The 21,092-nt window shown below is 37.4% G+C and overlaps 1 protein-coding gene across 4 annotated transcripts in view; it reads right to left on the bottom strand.

Annotated features, from left to right (window-relative positions):
- Positions 1-21,092, bottom strand: part of LOC124606685 (glycerol-3-phosphate acyltransferase 1, mitochondrial) — a 420,439-nt gene that overhangs the window by 119,932 nt on the left and 279,415 nt on the right. For 3 of the 4 annotated variants that reach the window (XM_047138701.1, XM_047138700.1, XM_047138702.1), the window contains exons 4-5: positions 14,378-14,533; positions 12-184 (exon numbers count right to left, since the gene is read on the bottom strand). In XM_047138701.1, the coding sequence (XP_046994657.1) occupies positions 12-184; positions 14,378-14,533 (329 nt within the window). Of the gene's footprint in view, positions 1-11; positions 185-14,377; positions 14,534-18,314; positions 18,390-21,092 lie in introns of those variants that run through there. The other variant, XM_047138703.1, reaches the window with a different exon arrangement.

Here is a 21,092-nt window from a genome sequence, read left to right as displayed (position 1 = left end):
CATTCCCTTACCTTAGTAGAAAATCTGATAACGTTGAACACATGTTGCATAAAATTTGAGCAGCCCTTTTTTCATGTTTCTTTACAAGCTTCTGATATATGTCTTCACTCTTCTGGCTCATTTCTCTCATGTCTTGATCTGCTGCCATTCCACATGCTTGTTGTAATCTTTCGTCGCGTAATACCTGTTGGAAAACGTATTCGTAGAGTACTACAAAACTGTATTCCTGGGTGTACATAGAGTTTGAAAGATTGTATTAAAAATGCCAACCAAACATTTTACAACACCTCTTAATTGCTATTTATTTGTGATAGTGATCAGAATGTCAGTTAATATTAATATACATAAAAATTACATTGTTTGTGGGTGAAATTGATGATACTCCAAAAATCGTCCACCACCAATCACTGGTTCCCCTATTGTGCACTATGGTGGTTGTTCAGGGGTAACTCTGCGGTTGTGGAGATACAACTGTTGGAGTGGTCACTACGACATAGTGTTGGACAACAGGACACCTTCTGCCTCTTTCCCATCAATATATTTTTCACAGGTAAAAATTCAAGATTGTTCAATAATATTTTCAAGCTTTTATGAATATTCTCATTTTTTTATGATCTAGAATATTCTCGAATGTTCTAAAATACAACGTGGAAATGGCACATATGACATAACATCCACACTCTGAACCAATTATTTGTACAATATTATGAAAACAGAGGAAAAACTCCTCAAAAAAGTGTATCTTGCTTATAGAGAGAAACTACATAAACGAAGAATGGTTGTGTGTATGAACAAATTTAGCAACAAAAAAGACTCAGTTGAATAAACAAATCAGTGAATACAGAATATAATAGCGAGGGACAAAAAATATTTAAATTGACTGATAAACCAAGGTAAAATAATGAATTTCCCTATAGAATTCCTAAATTTGTTTAATGTTCCAGACACAACCTCTCACAATAAAGCTTTCACACATCACAGAAGTGGAAATATAAACAAGAAAAGAAGAAGGTATTGGCAGTTACATACAAGGATTTACAAAATGTTGTACTATGTGGTATTACAGCACTGTACTATGGTGATACTTTTGTTGTGGGGACAACTGTATTGTGGAATAACTATCTTTCAATACACAACACAATGAAAGAATAACAAGTACTGTATATACAGGGGATGACACTCTCTCAAAAGGGCAGCAATTGGTGAATGGTGCAACAATACCAGTAATTGATCATGTACGCTTTTGTGTGTGAGCAACTACCATAGAGAGATATTTCTACAGCGTTTGCATAGTGATCCCAGTATAAGAACATGAAAAGTAAGTTGCTAAATGCATCTTTGTTATGTTTTCTACATGATTATGCCTTGTACTAATAGCACCTGCAAAGCGTTAAAGGTCTGAATTCTCCACCCACTCTCAGAATTCTGATGATGGTTCTTTCATGTGACCATTACCACAACAGTGTTTGTATTTTCAGTTCTGTTAACCAATACTGCCACATTTGAATGAGATATCATAATGAACTTCCATAATTCTCACATCTAGGCAGATATTAACCCCCGTAATACATTAGTTGCCAATTGTCAACAGTGATTTAGAATCACTGTGTGATGCAACATTATTCATGGCCACTTCATTGGCCTATACACGCTTTCCAATGACTGATAGAATCAAGAGTACTTTACCACCTTGACAGACACACTACAAGTACTGCTGGAAAACACTGTCCGCAGCTGTTCAGTATCCAATATGGTATAGAAGAAAGTAGATTTTGAACAAATCTTGTGCACTGGTCTGCCTCAGCTCTTGATCTTGATCCACTAGACATATAGCTTTGGTAACATGCAAGAGGTGCAGTTGTTTACACAACTCTGTTCAACAGTCTTAGCAGCTTGTAATACATAACCATAAAGCATCCACAGCTGTTTGAGAGGACTTAAGTATCACAGCTGTTTGAAAAGACCTAAGTATCATCAAGTGGTCTTGCCAGCACATGAGGTATCATCATGAAAGGATTACTGCTCTTATCAGTTATCATGATTTTCCTGTGATACAGCCACTGAACATCTTGTAGAGGTGTCACATGTAATACAGTAACTAAGTATTATGCATTTAAATATTTTGTTTCATTTTGATCTTACAAATCACTTCTTTTTTGTTAGAAATGTTTAGAAAGAATCAGTATACTTTTGTTTTTGTTTGTCATAATAACAAAGAATAACCTTATCACAATTAAACACATTAGCTTGTGTGGAGGTAATCTTTGTGATACTTTCATGAAAACCACAAAATGTAACACATAGCTATCCATCACAGCAACTTCCGTTGTGTGTCATTCTTTAAGTTCGTTCTCAGTATTTGCAAACAGAACAATAGCCAGAAACTGGACAATTTGTTGCAGTGTACTTTATATAATGTTCAAATAATGCCATTAAAATAAAGAGCCCTGAAGTGATCAGATGACTCAATCTTTTTCTGAATTCTATCAGGACTACTGCATAGGAAATTTGGCTGAAAAAACAACACTTGATAAGTTATTCACAAAGCATTATAAACCTAAAAAAAACAGTATTTTACATGGTTAGGAACAGATTTAGCACCAATTTTGCAAAACCCTGTACCTTTATTGTTTTTCATGAAGTTCCAAATACTTGTTAACGTTTAAGCAGCATCCAAAGTCTATTGACTGCTTAAAGCCCTTCTGTAATGTCATACATTGCCCCAAACTACTTTTTCTTATTTTGTGCACTGCTATGACATAGTATAAAAAATGTCCATGGAGTGTCACCCAGCATTACCTATGGGGCTGTTCCAGCATATTTTGCCATCCTCCATCTTCTTGATTTGTAGGAACTTATTTCCTGAAATATCACAGTTACCAGTATGCATGCCCCTTACCTTCTTAACCACATTGTTTCACAACAATGCTGTTCAACAAGTCAAAATGTGGTAATAATTATATGTTCTAAAAATCACAAACAATGCTAACTAGCATAATAAAGTGTTAGAATTAAACTGGTAACTGTTCTCTCTCTCTCTCTCTCTCTCTCTCTCTCTCTCTCTCTCTCTCTCTCTCAGAGGTGGGGTGTTGTTACATACATTCTAAGGGAGTTGCCTTTATTATAATTTTTTAAGACTCATTATACCTTGTAACTTGCCATAGACCATTTTCTACAAAATTACTCATGATTCCAGTAAGTAAAAATTATCAGATTTATCACACCAATTACTTTCGGTACGTATCAGTCTACCTTTTCCTTATATTGTTGATATTTCCTTAACCAAGTGTTTAACTTGAGTTTAGATTCTGCCACAAATAATTCCAAAATTAACTCTTAACTTAGAACAATTACTGGGTTTTGATTAACTGGTTATTCTCTCACTGCTGAAAGGCACTGACAGTAAATGATTTAGTGCTCTTGTTCTTTTGTGAAGTGTTAATACAGAACACAAGATAATATAGCTGAAAAACAGTGCAATCTAAGATGCCTATCCTAACTCAGAGAATGTTGTAATTGTTACAATCGAATGCCTTCAAAAAAAACTGCAGATTGTAAATGGTGATACTGTTATCATTTTAACATTTTTAAAAAATATATCTTGGGCTCACTGAATGTACAAATGGATGTACAAGTAGTGGGGCAACTTGATATTCAAATGAAAATTGGCTAAATATGTCATTGGACAGGTGGGAGACAAACCCTTGCTTCTTACAGAAAGACCAACAATGCAATATTAAGAAAATGCCCTCAATAAACTTTCCCAGTACAAAGCTAATGAACCAAAGTCTGTCACCTGACTTACCTACAACTGAGTCTATACAATCATCTCTTTTCCTGTGTTTTGTGAAGCCCACGATGCAACATTTCTCAACAACAATTAAAACAAGTTGCCATCCAAAACTTTGAAATATTATTAAGTTTTGACATGACATTTGTACCATTTGTATTCAGATAGGACTAGATTACAGATAACTGCAACATCTACAAAATGTCAAAGGATATTATTAATAGTCTTCTAATAATTTTTGGGTGTGCAACCGGATCCCATTGATGTTCTGCCATGATATTTCTGCCCAGAGATGTATGGCCACCTTCAGGTGAGTAGACAACTACTCAAGAGCCCAGGCATACCCACAGTATTTATGCTTAATCTCATGTATACGAAATATGCTGGCATCTTTCGACGCAAGCATTGGGTGATGGTATGCGCGGAGTAGCCGAGTTGTGTGTGCTGCCCTCGCTGGTAGAAATGAGAGATGACCTAGTCACTGAGTATTGAATGAAACCGTCGATTCTGCTGTGACTGGATAATTTCAATTATAGGATTCCAATTTTTATCCAGCTGAAAACTGTGGTCACGATATATAAGATTATGGGCAAGATGTATTTCCACCAATTCTTTGATTACAGAATCCCAAAAACTGGAAACTAGAGCTAAAATTCCTGGGCTGCTAATGCTGATTTTAACAGTTGATGTGTTCTGTACAATGCTCCTGGACCTTTTTGTGTCATCTGGCCTACACATGCACCGCAACAGTCACAGGAAATTTTGTAAACACCCACTTTCTTCAGTTGTTAGTCATTTTTAACAGATCCAACCAGCGCCAAGCTCTTCAATGGTGGACAGAAGATGATCTTGATTTTAATTTTCCTTGGCAATCTGCCTATTTTGGATGACACATTCCTGGCAGGTAGAAGGAATCTATAGTCGTCATTTAGAGTCACCACTTGTGTCCTAGGTGTGTTGTTTCTTGTTATTATAGCTGTGCATGGCCTTCCTTATTTGACATGAAATGTAATCATTCTCTTTACAAACTTTCTCCAAGTGTTCTCATTCTACATGGAGGTTTTCTTCATCTGATATTAATTAATTGAAATCATCCCATCACAGCAGAAATGATACGGTCATTTGATACTCAATGTTTAAATCACCTCTCACTTCCACGAACATGGGCAGCACACACAACTCAGCTGCCCCACACATCATAACCCAACACATGTGCCAAAAGGCACCAGCACATTTCGCATGCACAAAATTTGGCATAAATACCACGAATGCAACAGAGCTGTTCAGTAGTTGTCTACTCACCTGACGATGGCCAGACATCTCTGAGCAGTGGAAATATCACGGCAGAATGTCAACGGGATCCAACTAAAGGCTCAAGAATTATCAGAAGAAGAAATACGCCCAGAAAATTTTAGAAGTTATATTATTAATACTGCCAACCAAGTTATTCTCTATACTACCATACAAAAACAAATCATCTTTAATGGTGCTTCCAAAAATACTGAAAAATTCTTGACCAATTTACTTAAAATTTTTACACAATACTCAAATAATCATTTGGATAGGCATAGGCTGCATATTTCTTAAATTTATATGGTATACTACCCTTTACCCAACAGCTTCACCCGCACACGTGTTCGTCACATATATTGGCACACTCCTCCTCCCTCATCTCTGTGTCCACCTCATCCACCCCTTACCTCTATATCAACTTCTTCGTAACAACTCCTCCTCTCCACATCCTCTGTCTCTTCATTTCCTCCTCTCGCTCTCTTTCTACATCTACTCCATCCCTCTCCCTGACTGTACTACCCTGCCACTTTCCTATATCAATATCCTCCTCCCCTCTCTCTGTCACTCCCCCTTCCCTCGTCTCTCAGTCAATCACCTTTCCCCTCTCTCCCTAGCCATGATATTCTCCCCTCTCTCTGTCCACCTCAATCTTCGCCCAAGCATGTCCAACTGCATGTGAGAGCCCTACAAAACAAGTCTATGAAGTGGGCCGAAACTACTCCTACAGCAAATCTGTTGTGCCTGGCAGCCTTTTCAGAGTCTTGGAAATCGTTTTTACCCTATGATGCAAAGCACGTCAATGGTAGTATAATGCAACATGGTTCTGGAGCAGGGCAGCCTACAAGTTGGGTGGGGTGGGGGGTGGAAAATCCCTATTGGTCCATGATGTGTAGGCTGCCCGCAAAGCAGGTTGATATGGCGAATCAACACTATCTCCAATAACACTCTGTTGTGAAGGGCAGCCTATGTGGCAGGAGCTAAAAAAGTTGTTTTCTCATTTCTCTGTTCTTATGGGACCAAGGAAGTTTTAAAGTGCATTCCCTTTGTCTCTCATGAACCCTCCCCCCTCCCCCCCCAACAATTCCTCTCTTTGCAGATTTCCTTAACCCCCACTTCTGACCACATCTGCCTCCCTCCTCCCTCTGACAATATCCTTCTCCCCTCTCTCTTTCCATCTCCACCTCCCACTCTTCCTTTCTCTTTTCCACCTGCCCACTACACCTCTATAGTTTCCCCCTTCCTCATGCATCTCCTCACATGCCTCATGCATCTCCCCCTCATCTCCCCTCTCTGTCCATTTCCTTCTCTTCCTCACTCTGTCCAACTCCCCTGCCCCCTCCCCCTTTTATCACATGTATCAATCTGTCTCCAGCCACACTCATCAACATGTAGAGCCCCTTGCAACACACTTCAGTAATGCAGATCAATATAACTCAGACAATGTGATGCAGGGGTGGCTACAGGTCAGGGGCTTGAAAATCATTTGTTTGTCCCCGACTTACATGCTGCCACATCATGCACATCAATAAAGCAACCCAATACTACTACAACAGAAAACTGACACATAAGCTGCCCTCTAATGCAGGCCAATTTGGCATGCCAATACTATTCCCACACAACATGCCTGTCATGCACAGCAGTCTATACGACAGGGACTAAAAAAATTGCCCATATTTCCGCTTCTGTTAGATCTAGGGGGCTATAAACAACACAGCGCCAATAGACAAATTGTTTCTCTCATACAAATTCTTTCTTCTTGCATATAATTGTAGTCAAACATTGCATACACAAAAATGTGCTGTTTTGTTTCCTTCCTCGGTGTTGGTTTTACGGAAAACAGGAAAATTGTATTTATGGCTTATTGGCTTGTAATTAGAACACTACTATGCAATCTGAATTGTCTGAAACTTTGTATTCCTATCCACTGACAGATTAAAATTATGTGCAATGTCACTGAACTTATTACCCTTACAGATCTGACAGCCGGAGAATTCTCTCTTATATCAATGATCCCAACTTACTTACCCATTTATGTTAAGGGCTTCAATTCTCAATCAGTGTTTCATTCACACAAACAATAAACAAGACTCAAGTTTAGAGAAAGGGGAAATGAGGAGAAGGATAGAGGTGGCAGATGGGGGAGGAGGAGAGGGACAGAAAGAGGGGAAGAGGAGAAGGAAAAAGAGAGAGGATGATTTTAGGATTTTATCCAATTTTCACATTTATTTAGCAATTACGAAGCATTGCCGAGTTCGCTAGTACATAATCTGAACAATGAGGATTCCAACACATTTCCCTGCATCACACCTGAAGTTATTTTTACATCCGTTGATGAATCTCCATGCAAGATAACACACTACATGCTCCCTATCTTGAAATCCCCAATCAAGTCATAAATTTTGTTTCAGACACCATATAACTGTACTTTTTTAATATCCGTTTGTGTGGTGCTGAACCATGAGCTTTTCAGAAGTCGATTGCTTTGATCCATGGCTTTCAGGGTGTCACATGTGGAAACCGCAAGTTGGGATTCACATGACCAATGTCATCAGAATCCATATTGGCTGTTGTGGAGGGAGGTCACTTACTTCAAGATACCTCATTAAGTTTGAGCTCACATATGTTTTAGGATTCCACTGGGAAAAATTTTTTGTTCAAGCAGTCGATGGTGTGTTATGGTTAAAACGGGAGATAACTCAGCTGTAAATTCAGCACATAACCTGACACAGATTCCATTGGGCTCATGAGCCTTGTTTAATTTTAATGATTTTAGCCACTTCTCAGTTCCACTTACATTCATAACTATATAATTAACATATTAACTAATCAAAACATGTTTTTAGCCTTGTTGCACAAACTTTATTATTACTGCACAACCTAGCTTTTGGGTTAATAAGCCTATTTTCTAGTACATATCATTATCTTTGTGGCAGTGCGAGAAGTAAACTAGGATGGTGCTTCCGTATCTTCTCAGTAAAGGAATGTTTCAAAACAGAATTCAGCATTTCTACATGGTTCTGTCCAGAAAGTAAATGTTCTGAGTTTCTCTCTGAAATATGGAAAGCCCTTTATCTAACTTACTGAATATGTAAATCTTCCTACTTGTTTTTGCTGCCTTTTATACTTTAGCCTGTTGCTAAAACTGTTTCATGTTCACTGGTACCAGTTACAATATGGGCCCCAGCACAATTGGGGAACATTCGTATGAGTGAACAAAGTTTTCCTCGCGAGTGAGCTGAGTTTTTCCCTGATGTTTTGTGTTACATCTGGGGTGAGTCTGGTGATTACAGAGAAAGATCCAGTTATAATTTACGCCCACACTTGATACTGAATCTTGTCCAAACAATCTCACATGCAGCTTCAATTTCTATCTTGGTGGATTTGAGTATCTTGCATAGTGCAAGAAATACAGCATCTCCATTTCTCATTAGCCTATCCTTTTTATACACTCTTAGATTTACCCAAAAATCACACTGCTCTTAATTTTGGATTTTAGCCAGCTTTATGTACCTAGTATTATATGAGATCCACTGCTTTTTAGGACTGTTTCAAACTCTAGGACTCTGTTGCGAATGCTGCGGCAATTTGTCACTAGGATTTTCAGTTTTTTCATCTGTGGGAGCCATTTCTTTGGGTCTTACATGCTGAGTAGCAACTTTCCTTTCCATAATATTGTTACATTCCATCCTGGACTTTCCATTATTTGAAATGTTAATGTCATCATTACACCAGAGAGATATGCATCTGATGAATGATAAATGTAACACACTGTCCAACCCAGTACCAAATTCCATTAACTTGTTCCACCATGACACAAACACACCCCTCTCTTTCTCTCACAGATCTAATATTCACATTAATCTAGCATTTCTTATGAAGAACTCAAAAGTCTGAAGAGCTGCCACTTTTAGTATTGACAAATAATGTGTTTTCAGTATGGAAACGTGAAAACAACACATTAGTAAAAAATGGCTGAAACTTTCCAATATGCAGTATTACCACTTGTTAATTCTTCTGCCTCATGTTAGGAAAAACATCAGTTAATGGTGTTCAAATAAAATATTTATATTATGTTCTCTGAGCACTACATATTACAAGGCAGGTTGTTATGATGCAGATCCAGACTGAAAAGACAAATACATACACTCAAACACAACAAACTGTCATTTATAAGACAGTATCTAGCAGAGACAAGATAAGACAGTAGAAAAGCTAGCTTTCAGAACTACTGATTCTTTCATTTGCAAGAACAGGAGGAGGTCAGGAAATTAATGTATGTCACAATAAAGTAGAGAACTTTTAAGAGGATAAGCACAGAATAAACTGGAAAAATAACCAGAGATGAAAACAATAACAGTCTAAAGCAAAAGATGTGTAATGTGGAGAACAAGCAGTTTAGGATAGGAACAACTAAATGTGATGATGTAGAATATACAGAAAATGGGAAGGAAAAATAAATAAGTAAATCTGGTAAATCTAAGACTAAGGCAAATGTGACAGGACAGTGGGGTTAGTAAAAAGCATGTTAAACATCAACAGGGCTGAATAATATAAGGGTTGACAGGAATTAATGACATGCCTCACAGCAAGTTCTGAAGCACTGGTATTATTAGAAAATTCCATAACACTTGCTCAGCACCCCAAGGCTTAATTCAATAGCCACATTGGAAAGCTGCTCCAAAGACAAAGAGGGCCACAACACAAATTTACACAATTCCAAACAGTTGTACACAAACAAAACTGGAATGAATCCAAACAGAGCATACAGGAAGCAGTGTGTGAAGCATACAATATTGAAAGTAAAATTCTATCTACCAACCTAACAGAAAAAAAGTTTTGGTCTCCTACCAAATCATCAAACAAATTAATCATCATCCATATAATCACTCAATGGCCATACTAGCACCAAAATGAGAATGACATAGGAAAGGCCAAAATACTAAATGTTATTTTCCAAAGTTGCTTCACTGAGGACACCCATTCTGCAGTTCATCTTTTCAATTGTTGAACGAACACCGAAACGATATTTTGAAATAAATGATCAAAATATAGAAAATCCACTAACAACTCTTATTATAGGAAAGGTGACTTGATGGGAAACCCACACACAGTATGCAAAAGAACATGCATCTCTTCTAGCAGCTGCTTTCAAGAATGAAAAACTTTGATTCAAAATCACAGATGAAGAACGTTTTAATAGCACTTCGACATCAACACACAAAGAAGTTTAAGTCTTACAATTAGATAGAAATGATCGTGAAGTAAGACTAGCTGACTTGCAGCAACAAGAATCAGCTTAAAAAAATACAACTGCTGACAGTCTATTTCTAAAATAAAAAATAAATACACTGGCAACACCCATCACAAACACTTTTATAGTTAAAAGTTTGGAAGGTAGGAGACGAGATACTGGCAGAAGTAAAGCTGTGAGTACCGGGCGTGAGTCGTGCTTCGGTAGCTCAGATGGTAGAGCACTTGCCCGCGAAAGGCAAAGGTCCCGAGTAAAAGTGCGTGCAAACCACACACACGACTGCAGTCTCGGGCAACTGAAACCACACTGCAAGCTGCAACACCAGTGCATGAGGGGAGTGGCGGCTGGGTGGAGTAAGGAGGAGGCTGTGGCGGGGAGGGATAGTATGGTGGGGGTGGAGGACAGTTAAGTGCTGCAGGTTAGATGGGGGGGGGGGGCAGGGGAGAGGTGGGGAGGGGGGAGGGGGACAAGTAGCGGAAAAGGAGAGACATGAAAAGACTGGGTGTGATGGTGGAATGACAGCTGTGTAGTGCTGGAATTGGAACAGGGAAGGGGCTAGATGGGTGAGGACAAAGACTAATGAAGGTTGAGGCCAGGAGGATTATGGGAATGTGGGATGTACTGCAGGTATTGCAGACAAAGTTCCCACCTGCGCAATCCAGAAAAGCTGGTGCTGGTGGGAAGGATTCATATGGCATAGGCTGTGAAGCAGTCGTTGAAATGAAGGAAGTCGTGTTTGGCAGTGTGTTCAGCAACAGGGTGGTCCACCTGTTTCTTGGCCACAGTCTGTCGGTGGTCATTCATGGAGACAGACAGCTTGTTAGTTGTCATGCCCACATAGAATGCAGCACAATGGTTGCAGCTTAGCTTGTAGATGACATGACTGGTTTCACATGACATCCTTCATTTCAATGACTGCTTCACAGCCTGTGCCATATGGATCCTTCCCACCAACACCAGCTTTTCTGAATTGTGCTGGTGGGAACTTTCCCTGCAATACATCCTATGTTCCCGTAACTCTCCTGGCCTCAACCTTCATTAGTCACTGTCCTAACCCATCCAGTCCTTGCCCTGTTCCCATACCAGCACTACACAGCCATCATTCCACCATCACACCGAGTGTTTTTACTTCTCTCGTTTTCCGCTACTTCCTCCCACCCCTCACCTGCCCTCCGTCTAACCTGCAGCACTTCACTGTCCGCCTCCCCCAAATACTATCTCTCCAAACCCCAGGCTCCTCCTTACCCCCACCCAGTCGCCACTCCTATCATGCACCGGTGCTGCTGCTCGCAGTGTGGTTTCAGTTGCCTGAGGCTGCAGTCATGTGTGTGTGTGTGTGTGTGGGTTGGGGGTCTATTGTTGACAAAGGCCTTAATGGCCAAAAGCTTTATTTGTGACACGTTGCCCCCCCAAGCTGTGACTCAGCACCTCTGCTATATGGTGAGTAGCAAATTTTCTTTCATAGCACTGTTACATTCCACCCTGGATTTTCCATTGTTTGATACATATAGTGAACTTGGACGTGCAGAAAATGTTAAACACTGGCTTTTAAATTCTGTATGCCTGCTTACTAGTGATATATCAGTGTACAAACAAAGTGAAACATTCAAGTTACCACAAATGATAGGTCACTGTTTGCATTATAAAGAGATAAGAGACACATTTTTTGAAATGAGATGTGATCATGTTTTACCATACTATAATCCAAAACCAATGATTTATTTATCGAGTGTGATTTCAATATCAGTTGCTTATATGAAAATATCAGCAGATTACAATTAAACCCACTTGATGCAGTTGTTTAATGTCACTGGAGTAGTTAACTTCCCCATTACAATGGCAGACAACTGTGGGAACCTTATTGTCAATATATGACTGACAGAGCAATAGTATCGCTATAAGTGATATCCTGAACGAACTGTCATGATGTACAACTACTTACAGTTAATAATATTAGCCTATGTGATAAAGTAAAACCAGTGTTTACATCTCTTTGGTTAGTTCATAACTATATCTTACAAACCTTTAGCCTTCACCTGCAAATAGATTCAGTAGGGTCTGACATACTGGCTGTCTTTCCTAAGAGTCTAAGGGTTTTGGTAGATATTAACAACTTTGTTTGTGCATTGTGTTGATCTAACCAATCCAAACAAATATCGCTCATATAATGTTTCATATGACACCCTGTATCAACAGAAAATGGTTTGTTTTATTTTCCAAACAAAACATTTTTCAACATGATATTTAACATGCCTAATCTGTACACAGTACTTCAAATCTAGTGTAGTGTATATCTGCTTTCATGGAATGTATTAATACTAACAACAAAGCACAATACCTACACAGCTTATTCTGACCAGTCTTACAACAACAATAAATACAAAAGGATCTGTTAGTATTTGTTCATCCTGTCTTCCTTATCCAATTTACTACATCTTGTGTGCTGGCCCACACTACATTATCTGCTACTGCTGTGCAGCAGTGCTACTTAGTCACTCTAGGAGTGCTGGTTATTCTTTGTGTAATATTGTTCCTGACAATTATTATTGACAAACTGAACATTGCAAAAGACTAATTTGGGATTGCTCTATTGAATATAAACAAAAGTCTTCAAAGAATAAAGAGAAAAATAATTATTTGTAATGAAAAAAATGTAGGATATTGTATGAAACCTGTGATGAACAGTAATTGTTTGGGCTGACATGCTCAATACATTGCAAAACCAAACTGCAAATATATACTGTTATGGCACAGAATAAACACTGGACAACTCTTGGGAGAGACACACAGTGTATGGAAAGAAATTTTATTGAGAAATTTAACCCATTCTATAACGAGTTTGTGAAATTGCTTGAAGTTGTATCCCAAGGCTAACCAAAATTAAAAAACAGGGTAAAAAAATGAACAGAACTTACTGTGGAACAGTTAGTATTACACATATCACTATGGATATTCAATGATCATGCAAAAAAGAAGCTCTACAGATTTTACTGCACTATCATAAAAAGGGCAATTGAAATTAGAAATATACGTATGTTGTAAATGAAATAGGCAACTCCAACAATGGAGCAAACACCACTTGGAAGGATACAAAAATGGAGAGAGGGAAAGTATAGTGTGGATCTGATGTACAACTAAGTCACTGTGACAGTATAATAAAAAGCAATAGTTATTTTTATAACTGAAGAGAGGGCAGTGACCAGCCTTCTGCAGAAAGTTATCAGCAACAAAGTCAGTCAGATGTATAACTCCAATCACAAATGGTGAGATAAAAAAGACAAGAGAGATTAAAACAAAAAGTTCTTTTGGGGTTGACAGACTTTCTAGGATACTTATTCACTGTTACTATACGAGCAGCCCTTGTGACATGTATAAGAATCTCTACACTGAGGTATTATCCTGAAGAGATGTTTGTGTGAAGCCTCATTTCAACAAGGATGACAGAAATGACATATCAAATTACTACCCAGTCTCTGTGTTATCAAATTTTTCAGGGTCCTAGAGAAACTGTGTTCAACAGATTTGTTGATTACCTGAACATCCACAACTTCTCAGTCAATGTTGTTTTAGTTACCAACAAGGTCTATCAATGGATTATGCTATTTTTATTTTCAGTGACCAAATTGTGAAATCTCTTAAACAGTAAATAGTAGCAGCTGGAGAACAATGCAATATATAAAAGACTTTTGACTGTGAAGGTCATAACATGTATTCCCATCGGTTACTGTGAATCCTAACAAGAGCCTGCCAAATTTAAATTTCTAAAGTAATTTTGTAAGTATTTTATTATTTTAAATTTAGCAAAAGAATAAAAAGAAGAAGAATATGGAAAAGGAGGAGAAACAGACTTATTCCAGATCCTAGCAAATCTACTGCTACTGGTATCAGTGGAACTCTTAACAAAATAAAATAAAATATGCAATAAAATACAATAAACTATCATTCTCTTTTAAACTAGGTTAAAATTCACATAAGAGCTATTTTTACATGTAATGCGCACAGTATGAAACAGGAACATTACTGTCCATACTTTCTATACTTACACTTGTATAAATGTATGGGTATTCATATTTTTTAAGATTCCACACAGTTGTGAGGTGGCAAAGGTTTCTTGACAAGAATCCGTTTCTATATTCGGCAGTATTTGCCAGAAGAACGTCACGTACATTATTAAATTTGGCCGGTTTTGAATAATTTTGCTGAAACATTAAATAAAATTTGTACAACTTAAAAACATAGCTGTAAATAAAAATTACATGTGAGTAGTCATTTATTAACAAATAAGATAATTTTTTCATATTCATTCAGTCCATATGAATGGACTGTGTGTGAACTGAATGAAACATAGGCACAGGTATAACAGCATACAAAAATAAAATGCAAGTGCACATCATTTATACTTCATGTATATAATTCTGTTGTTCTCTTAACTTTTATCCACACACACAGGATTTACTTTGTTCACTGAAATTGCCATCAATGACCTGGAGACAGTAACTTTTGACACACCCTCAAACAATTTTACCATGGACACTGCAATCTTACAGTATCAACTGTTTACCTCTTAATCACTTGAGAGTTACCCCCACAACAAAAAACAATAAATCACATTAATACTCACTGCAAAGAGGAAACAGTGAGTCACACACAGGCATAACAAGAAGACTATACATTTGAGCTTTCGACCAAAGCACCTTCTTTTAATGTAGAAAACATACACAGATTCACACATGTATAACTCTCACATCTATGACAACTGTCTCTGGCCTCTGAGGCTGGACTGAGCAACTGCACCTGGTGGGAGAAGCAATCTGCGTGGAAGGAGTCAGGAGGACACTTTGGTAGGGAGGGGAGGGATAACAGGGTAGATGTGGGTGATGATAAAATGCTCAAGTGCTACTTGTGGGAGCATACAGGAACCCGGTAGGGCAGCTAGTTTGGAGGTTACACATGGGTGGGGGAGGGGAGGCGAGGGGGTACGAGAGAAGTAAGTAGACTGTGGGGGCCCTGGTGGAGTAGAAGGCTGTGTAATGCTGGAGTGGGAACAGGGAAGGGGATAGGTGAGTAAAGGATGGTGACTAATGAAAGTTAAGGCAAGGGAGCTTCCGGGGACATAGGATATATTGCACAGTCCAGAAAAGCTGCTGTTGTTAGGTCCAGCTGTCTCTTGGCCACAGATATCCCACCACCTCCCCAACACAGCCTCTTCCTTACTACCATCATCCACAGATTGCTTCTCCCACCAGGTGCAGTTGCTCCCAATCTGGCCTCAGTTGCCAGGGACAATGTCGTGTGTGTGTGTGTGTGTGTGTGTGAGAGAGAGAGAGAGAGAGAGAGAGAGAGAGAGAGAGAGAGAGAGAGAGTTGTGCCTGTGTGTATGTGTTTTCTACTTCAGAAGTAGCCCTTTGCCTGAAAGTTCAAATGTATAGCAGTCTTTGCCTTGTGCCAGTCTGCAACTCACCGCCGCCTCTATACAGGGTGTATCATAATTAGTGGCATAAATGCATACAGTTGAAAGTACACAACATTGGAAGCAAAAAAGTCTCACTAAACATAGGGTGGAAAATGCATATCGTAAGAGCAATGGGCAATTTTTCATCTTCGATACTATGAAGAAAATCTCTTCTACTGAAAGCTCTTTGCTTTCCACATTTTGGGAAGTAGTAGTATGGGCCAAAACAAGAATAAATGTGCAGTAAACATTTGCTCTAAAATGCATACCTTAAGAGCTATGAGCACGTGCTTGTCTTCGCTACTTGGAAACACAACTCTTCTAGTGAACAGTTGCGCATAACTTTTACGGTATGCATTTTAGAGCAAATGTTTATTCGACATTTCTTCTTGATTTGGTCCATACTACTACTTCCTAAAATGTGGAAAGTAAAGAGCTTGCAGTAGAAGAGATTTGATTCATAGTATCGAAGATGAAAAATTGCTCGTAGCTCTTAAAGTATGCATTTTCGACCCTATGTTTACTGAGACTTTTTTGCTTCTAGTATCGTGCACTTTGAACTGTATGCGTTTACGCCATTAATTATGATACACCCTATATAATGAGTAGCAATCTATCACCTTCATATTGTTATTCCATCCTGGACTTTCCATTTTTACAATATTTTGTGTGCAATGCAGTATATTTCTATTGCATTTTCTGGAGGGGTGAGGGGGAGGGGGAGGCAGCACTAGAATATTGTGTTAAGTCAACAAATGAACAACGCAACCAGGTCTCTTCAAGAATAAAAGGGAGTTTCCCAATGTTGTGAGTGCCCCCCACCCCCAGCTTACTGGAGACCCAGAAGTTTAAAGCACTAGGTTTAAAACATTGATTGCAAAGAAGAATCTGAAGAGAAGCATGATGTTCTTTAAAAGCCTAGTAGAGTTTACCTTCAGTCTCACTTTCCTTCATGAAGAATGAAGCTGTAATTACAAAAGTTAAAAATTTTTGTTACATATTTTGTTTGCTTTGATCTACTGTTCTGGGAATTGCCCAAGCTTGGTACAAATAACACCAACAAATGCATATTTACATTTAATAACAGTGTAACCAGATGATTTACTACATCACTCTCTGTATCCTTGAATACTTTCCCTCATGACAGACTACTCAATGAGTCAAGGTGTACTAGGGGAATATATATGAAGTTCAACGATCAGGACCTTGTATTAGAGTCACACCTCATATTCAAAATGAAAAATCTTATGTGAGTGAAGATCTGTCTCAATATTAAATGCAATTGCACTACATAAAAAAAGAGATTTTGTTTATCACTGCAATTATGGTTAACAACAGAATAAAAATTAATAGCAACCACAATCTATTTTACTTTGAAATTAAATTGTTGTCTAGCACTTATCATGACATCTGAATCATGTTTTTTGTGCATTTATGTGATACAAATATATATTCTATTCCATTTACTTTTATTTTTTTGAAAATAATGCATAATTTAAATCTACTGTTATATAAAGAAATTTCCCTTTCTACACTTTTGTTGCAAACTGTTGCATCCTACTGTATCAATTAGGACCGTTAAAAACTAAAGACACCATACACCATAATTCTAAGAAAGCCAAGAGCTTAAAGAATATGGAACAATAAAAAGATCATCAGTAGGAAATGGATTGGATTTTTTTAGAATATTGAGAAATATTTGCCTAGCTGTCACCAGTACTACATTAATCATAAATAAATAGTTTAACACGATGGAAAATGCACAACTCACAATAATCCTTTTCTGAATCTAGGGCATATTCATGTAAAAGTTTTAAAGCTTTGAGAAGATTTCAATTACTTTCTAAACACGGCATACAGTCTCAAAAATAAGCACTGCTCCAGTATAAACTGCATTCCAAAACAATATTACAAAACAATGAAATTTACACTTAAAATTTTAAACTTCAAGAGGAAAAGAAAAATATATCTTAAGGGACATAAATAATGTACATAATTTTCTAAAATGCAATGCTCCAACCAGACACCATACAAAATAAAGAATTCACGAAACAGTGACAGAAATACTTGTAGCACACTGAACTACTTACTAATACTATTTTCAGCAATAATAATGTTCAAATAGAATTTACCAAACCTTTGTTTGTCAGTAACGTTAGTTACCAATGTTATTTATTTGCATATGTATTACAAAATTGTTAAATGGTAACCTTCACCTGCAATAAATGATTCACAATAAATAATTCATTTATAGAAAATTATAACAAAAAAGTGAAACTGATGCATATCAAAAAAGTCACAAAGCACCACTATGGATCGTTCATCTATCAAGATTTATTTGTTGTCCACAATTTCATATAACCCAAAACACATCCTCTCATGAGAAAAACATCTGGAGGCTTGTGATTGTACTCAGTTTCACATATTGGTTGTACTCAGTTTTACACATCTATTTGAATATCACAGAAATATACCAAGAAAATAAGCTAATGAACCTTTCTATAGGTCTGTGACTAGTTTACACTTACCCTGTAAGTTGGGTCAGTGAAACAACGGCACAGACAAGCCATTCCTACACTGCACAGCTAGAGAAACAAAACATGGCCCAGAAGTAAAAATAGGCTGACTTGCAAGAGTTGTTAAAATAGAACTGTTCTGCCAGATGTGAGACTGAAGATCTTTGCTTGCTCTCCCCACCACATCTCAGCAAACTGCTAATTTATAACATTTACATACAAGTGCGAACATGCTGCAGCTCATACTGCTTCCTCATACTGGGAAACTCTTACTTGGCATAACTTTTATGTAACTAAAAGTTTTGTGAGATTCTAAACAAATATTTCTTAATCATGCTTCAGAATGTTGGTGTGTGTAATAGTGAACCAAATCAACCAAGAACTAGTGGTTTTTGTATTGTCATTTCCAATGGATGGCATAAAAATAAATTATGACTAATTATAAGACAAAAAAGCCTTTTTTACAAAACAATATTTTTTCTTCTGATTTCCTTTCAAAAATAACAGAAACTTGAAAAATATTAAGTTTTTATCTGAATTTTACAGTTACAATTATCTGACAGTGATTAAACATTCAAAAATTTATTACTGGTCTAACAATTTCAAACAAGTCTTCCCTATTATTATTATTATTATTAAAACACAAAATATACAATTTTCAATATTAATTTCTTAAAAGTGTCTGTGAATCAATCCATAAAAAAGATAGTCCAATATTAAATTACTACCTGTTGATATTATGCAAATCCAACAGTACTAATATGGCCGTGAGCTTCCATAAAAAAATTTAAAAAACGAAAAAATTACAAGGAGTAAAATGAATAGATGCACTGAAAATAATTATTACAATGCAAGTCTCTAATGTCAACTACTGCTGATCAAAACTTTTGTGAGGGTTCTCAAAGAAGCAGTTGGTATGGCTGTTCTTTGCCATTATCCAATTATATTCCTTCAAGATGAAGCTCTACTTGCCAGGAAGGTAACGATACTAGTAGCATCTACAAAGTGTTGTAAAGTAGTAGGTGTACAGTGAGCTGAAGCAGAGGCAAACTGATACAAAGACTGTTAGCAGTCAGTTCTCTTCATAGTTGTGCTTTGTTTTCGGTGGGGAGCTGTAACTCTCAGTTGGTTTACAAGAAGAGGGGCACTGTCATTCACCTAATTAAATCTAAACGGACAGAAAATGCAGGTTGCTTGTTTGGAGGGACATTTCTCTAAGCAGCAGCACAAAACTCGACATTTCTCCTATTGGACCATGACAGATCAGAGAGCTATGGTTGCTGATATTGATTTCTTGTGGGCAATTCATGCAAGAATTTGAAGAATCTCCAGGTCAATAAAACTGCTCTGCAAACAGCAAAACCTGCCGGTTAATGTTTACAAATACAGTAAACAAAGATTGAAGTAGCAAGTGAGTTCCTCTGGTTCCATTCCTGTTGAAGATTTTTAATGCAAAGAAACTAGATACACTGAACTTTCACAAGGAAATATTTGCAGAGCTAAATGAAGCAAGAAAACCTTGAATGGACAAAGCTACTATCTCAACTAAACTTGGCTAGTAGAAGCAGCAAGTGACAGAACACTTAAGAGGTGAAACTGAAGTTGAAAGACAAATCATAACAATATGCAACCAGAATGAATACCTTTGCTTACCAGCTCATAATAAATGATACACGTAGTGTCTTTTGAACGCACAAATCAGACCATGAGTGTGAAATTTCCCTAGAAAGCATATATTAAAGCAGACTGCAGAACTACACTACTATAATTATGAGGAATTGATGAATTACGCTATTAAGTGTTAATTCAGACTAAAAAGCAGTATCATACTTGAAAAAGTTGTCTTCAATATGAGTCACAGAATATCAACCAAAATGGTTTACAAAGTGAAATGTAATACAAGCACTGATACATTAAAAATGTGTGTCAAATGTAGGCTCAATATGGAGCTAGGCCTCAAAAGTTTCAGTCTGCTAATATCCCTTCCCAATTATTTAACGTCACTCATGATCCCTCCCCAATTATTTAACTTCGCTCATGAAAGTAAAATGCTACAGATAAAGAGAAAAAAGTAGTAACTACACATACACAACATTTCCTCGAGTAGTGGTTCTGGAAGATGCATGTATAAATGAAACTTTGAACCTGTTGTTGTCATTTAGAGAGTACACAATAATAAATGCATATAGATATCAGATTTCAGGCTTAAGTGGTCCTCACAGATTCAGTTATTAGAAGCATAAATAGAAGACATGGCCAAAATCAACAAAATTGTACAACAGCATCAGGTTTTCAGGAGGCACCAACAAGAAGCTGAACAGTAACAAAACAAACACTAAACTAAAAAAGTAGAAACATGAAAGTAGAATAGTCAGTTGAATTGGTCAGTTTCCTGAATTTTATAAATTAGCATTGAAAGACTGGATTGGAAGGGAGAATGACTTACTAGAGTGACATTCTGTAGAAACATACTGTTCCTAAACAATTTAATGATGTAAATCGCATTAAGTAGATCTGTCCCCAAAATGAAGTTTAGTTCAAAGATTGCAGTGTTTAACTAGGCTTGCTTATGTTGGAGATGGTGTGCTATCACCTTCCCTGGAGTTGAGAACTGGCAAGACTAAGTGGGGACTGATTTGTACTTGTAACAGTTACTCCTACAATCACCAAGATACACTGTACATACATTACAAACTTTCAAACTATTGAAGCTTCACCTTGCTGTCCACTAAAACAAGTCACTGTGTCTATTTCTAATGGCGTAGTCTATGTGTTGATGGCACAATAACA

Source organism: Schistocerca americana, chromosome 3 (genome assembly GCF_021461395.2).
Source record: "Schistocerca americana isolate TAMUIC-IGC-003095 chromosome 3, iqSchAmer2.1, whole genome shotgun sequence".
Classification (NCBI taxonomy): Eukaryota; Metazoa; Arthropoda; class Insecta; order Orthoptera; family Acrididae; genus Schistocerca; species Schistocerca americana.
The sequence above is the reverse complement of the archived record's forward strand: the minus strand, read 5'-3'. Positions and strand labels throughout refer to the sequence as shown.